Genomic DNA, 4,254 nt, shown 5'->3' on the forward strand with positions numbered 1-4,254 from the left:
TTAATGTCAATGAATGTATTTTTCATATCAAGATTTATCTTAAACATTTTATGGTCAAGAAAGTTATGTACAAATAATAAAATGTAATATGTTTTGCTATCTTCTGGTTCTTTGAAATCAACAGTATTTTGCAAGCAAAGACATTAATTTACATGATTAATGCTCATGAATGTTATTGTATTTAGCGTTCCAAGATGTATCTTAAATCATACAGTTCATAACTTTGAAGTAATTTCTTTTTTCTTTCATTAAATTATGCTATTATTGCGTTGCCATGTGAGTGAACTTGTAAAAAGGCATAATAACACTGTGAAATTTACATAAGGCCTTGAAAAGGCTAATGACGACATCAAAGCAGTTCTAAAGGGCAACAAACCACAAAGGAAACACTAGCAGCACACCCCACCCGGTCACATGGTTAATCAGAAGCAGTTATTTATAAGGTTTTAACTGATTTGACCCCTTTGACCATACATATTGGTTATTTCTTTTCGCAAACTTTGTTCGACTTCATCCAAGGAAGTTACTATTCAAATATGTGACCGTGACTACGAAAATGGGTTCAGATGCGGCCAGCCTCATTTTGAGAAAAAGCCGTCGAAAGACGCGAGATATATTTCTCTCTTTTTTTTAACACATGTTGTGAATGAATCTAGTAGTTTATTTGAAGTTCTGTGATGCTGTCATCAGATAAAAAAGATAATTTGTTGTTGTTGTTTTTTCGTATAGAAATCGCAAAATGAGGGTATATATATATATATATATATTATGTAATCGAATGCACCCGATGGAACGGGAGATCACTCTCGTTACCTAACTGCTGTACAGATGCTCCACGAAGTCAACATTACCTTGTCTATATTCTCTGAGCTTTTTACACATAACCTGCAATGATGATTACTTGATATATGAAAAACACGACTGAAAGATGTGATTAGTGATTATGATGAAGTGTGAATGTTCTGGTGTAAGTAATATTTTACTTTTACTTATTGCAATATTGTGAACCGCGAACATTTCAATCACCATGATGTCATAGATATCGGGATTTGAAGGTAACACGTGTTATTAATGACACTGTCATCATGAGTCAACTTTCAGTTGCAACAAACTTTAGCTGTTGTAGCATTCCTGCAGAAATCATTTTAAATTAGGACAAACCATTCATAGATGAAATAGAGACTGTTGATCAGCTGTATTATTCAAAACTTTACGCATCATCCGATGATACCGATGCTTTCCGTGATCTTTCATCCGATTCCAGCAGTGACGAGTTTAATTATGAGTCAGATGAATCTTCAGATGGGAATGATATTGTATTTGTTTCAACCGAACCCAGTGAACATGATACAACTGAATACATAGCCCAGGCTAAATTCCGCAATGACACCTGTAACTGTAAACTATATAGTGCTGCACCATGCAGTGTAAATATTGACTTGGAATCAGCATTTGAATTCAGAGAACACTGTCACCAATTAACACATGATGAACTTGATATCACAGTGAAGGCTGAGCTATTTGCTCACCGTAGATCTGGTGATCATACTCAGTCAAAGAAGCACAAGGCAAACGAGAGGGAACGACCGTATCAAGAGTTTTATTTTCATGGAGTCCGTGTTTGTAGAACTACATTTTGTTTTATACATGATATCAGCAAGAACAAATTACAGGCAATTAGTAAGTCGCTGGATACTCATGGTTTGATTCCACGAAAACATGGCAATTTTGGGAAATCTCCACATAATGCACTGTCCGTAAATGACAGGCAGCATATCAGGACATTTTTGACTAAATATGCTAAAGACAATGCTTTGCCTATTCCTGGTAGACTACCAAATTACAAGTCAGAAAAGGTGCTTCTTCTCCCCTCAGATACAACTGCCTTGGACATTTTTGAAAAGTATAATACCCTGGCTGTTGACTTGAAGTTTCGACAAGTAAGTCTTCGTACATTTCAGAGAATATGGCATGATTTATGTCCATACATTACAGTCATGAAACAATGTACAGACTTGTGCAACTTGTGTCAAAACTTTTCACATAAACTTTCTCTGACTGGTCCAGCAAATGATGATGAGAAGAAACATGTATTGGAGGAGTATAGCAACCATGTCAACCATGCTAAACAACAGAGAGATGTATACAGGCAGCAATGTTCAGAAAGTAAAGAAAAGTTCAAATTGCTGCCAGAAGAAAAGAAAATAACTTTAATTTAACAATGTAAGTAAAATTTTCTAAATTGCAAATAACTACACAAAAATGTTATATCACTTTCTATTTTTTGTGTATTTTGAGAGCTCAAGTGCAGTAAATTAACAACTCCAATATAAACACATAAAAGATTATTCATGTTTGAATTTATCTTAACATCCTTAACATATTGTTCAAAAATATGGAAAAGAATGTTCATGTACATTATGTAAAAATGACTATAATGTATTAACTATCTTTTTTTAACGTTATGAAAGAACATGGCACAATGTATTGCTAAAAAGCTATTAAAGGATTAAAATGTAGATTGAAAAAAAGGAATTTCGAATAAACTGAAGTTTTGCCTTTATTTCCTTAATCCACCCTGTTCAGTCGAGGGAGCTTTCCATTACTTCTGGGATTTTGCACAGCAAGTTCATTTTCCCCATCATGCGCAGCAGGTTGGCCCCATCTTCTTTAAGACCCCACGGAAGTGCAGTGTCTTCGGAATCTGCTCAGAGGGTTCAGGTAATTGATAGAAAACATTCATTTGTCTTAGAATATTTTATTTCAGTGAGACCTGCGAGCTAAAGTACCAGATCCAATCCAGGTAGAGTGTACATGTATATTACATTTAGAAATAAATTGCACTGTGTTGACAGTTCGATAAATCAATTGTTATAATGTATGCTTTATAAATGTAAATCTTTTGGACCATGCACAATATAAACTGGTCATTGTTATGCATCGTTAAATGTGATACGAGTAAGATGTCAAGGTTGTAATTGAGGCCGACATTGATATAAGCTATTTTTATTGCAATGAAAACTCGCTGTGTATGATAAATGCTTTCTAACTTATCTACACTCAATTATGTTTGCTTTTCTACTTGGTGGATGACGCTGAAAACTCTGGAATTGGGAAGGGAGCTAACTCAGTTGTCAGCATGGTCCATCACTATTTTCAGCATCATGGACATGGAGAAAGGATTGCAAACATCCATTTTGATAACTGCAGTGGACAGAATAAAAACAACATTGTGTTGTGGTATGCCCTTTGGAGAGTCTTAGTTGGTAAGTACCAAGTACACTAGTTACTAGTTACAGTGTGTCACATATATTGTGCTGGGTTTAGTTTAAGATTCTGAGTCTGTCATAGGGAGACATAGAGCCGGAGCCTTTCTTGGAGTTACTTCCCACTATTTTTGTTCCCATTTATACAGCTGTATGTGCTACTCTCTATACATCTCGCTTTTTGATGTAAGATAACGACACTTAATTTGATATTCTGTTTAGATTTTAAAAAGCATCGCAAAAAATTCCTTGCAATGATTTATTTTTCTATGCTGATAGCAATTTTGTATTAGATTAGGCAAACAACTTGATATTCACAGCTACTGACACTGTAATTTAATCTGTAGTTTAGGCATTTCAAAATTCAATACATTTTTTGCTTTTCTTTCTCAAGTCAACATCGACTATAAATTGTTTTATGTGTATTTTGATATTTTTCAGGTCTGCATATTGTCGTTCAATACTATATGATGATCGCTGGTCACACAAAGTTTGATCCTGACTGGCATTTTGGTGTGTGGAAACTGCGCTGGAGATCCAGTAATGTTGAAACTCTAGAGGAAGTTGCCAAGACAGTTACACACTCATCACGTAATGGACATAATATTCCACAGTTGGTGAAAGATGAAGACAAACCCCTTATATTTAGAGACTGGAAGTCATACTTAAAGCAGTACTTCAAGCCCCTGAAGAATCTCACAAAATATCACCATTTTCTTGTTGACGCTACTAAGCCTGGGACAGTGTTATGACTCTCCCACAGTGTCTGTCAACCTGCTGAAGAGAAAGGACTTCCTTCCATCTCTGGATGATGAACCAGAAGAAATGGTGTCAGCAGGACTGGATCCATCAAGACAGTGGTATTTGTATGACAGCATTAGGGAATTTTGTAAGACACAAAGCTCACAGAACATTACATGTCCTAAACCCACTGTACTGAAATCCGAAGTGGACCTAGTACAAGAACATGACAAAGCACCAAGTCTTC

At 35.5% G+C, this 4,254-nt stretch overlaps 1 protein-coding gene across 1 annotated transcript; it reads left to right on the forward strand.

Moving 5' to 3' along the window:
• Window positions 1-2,937: 2,937 nt before the first annotated feature.
• Window positions 2,938-4,018, forward strand: LOC117315170. The gene is made up of 2 exons (XM_033869314.1): window positions 2,938-3,266; window positions 3,708-4,018. Exons 1-2 carry the CDS (start codon window positions 3,140-3,142, stop codon window positions 4,016-4,018), a joined length of 438 nt encoding a protein of 145 aa, XP_033725205.1. The 5' UTR covers window positions 2,938-3,139.
• Window positions 4,019-4,254: the final 236 nt, after the last annotated feature.

The sequence above is a fragment of the Pecten maximus genome, chromosome 17 (assembly GCF_902652985.1).
Source record: "Pecten maximus chromosome 17, xPecMax1.1, whole genome shotgun sequence".
Taxonomy (NCBI): Eukaryota; Metazoa; Mollusca; class Bivalvia; order Pectinida; family Pectinidae; genus Pecten; species Pecten maximus.

Excerpts from the sequence above, each read along its gene's own strand:
- LOC117315170 (XM_033869314.1), top strand. The coding sequence starts at position 3,140 with ATGGTCCATCACTATTTTCAGCATCATGGACATGGAGAAAGGATTGCA. Across the intron at positions 3,267-3,707 it reads CCTTTGGAGAGTCTTAGTTG|GTCTGCATATTGTCGTTCAA; the intron begins GTAAGTACCAAG and ends GATATTTTTCAG.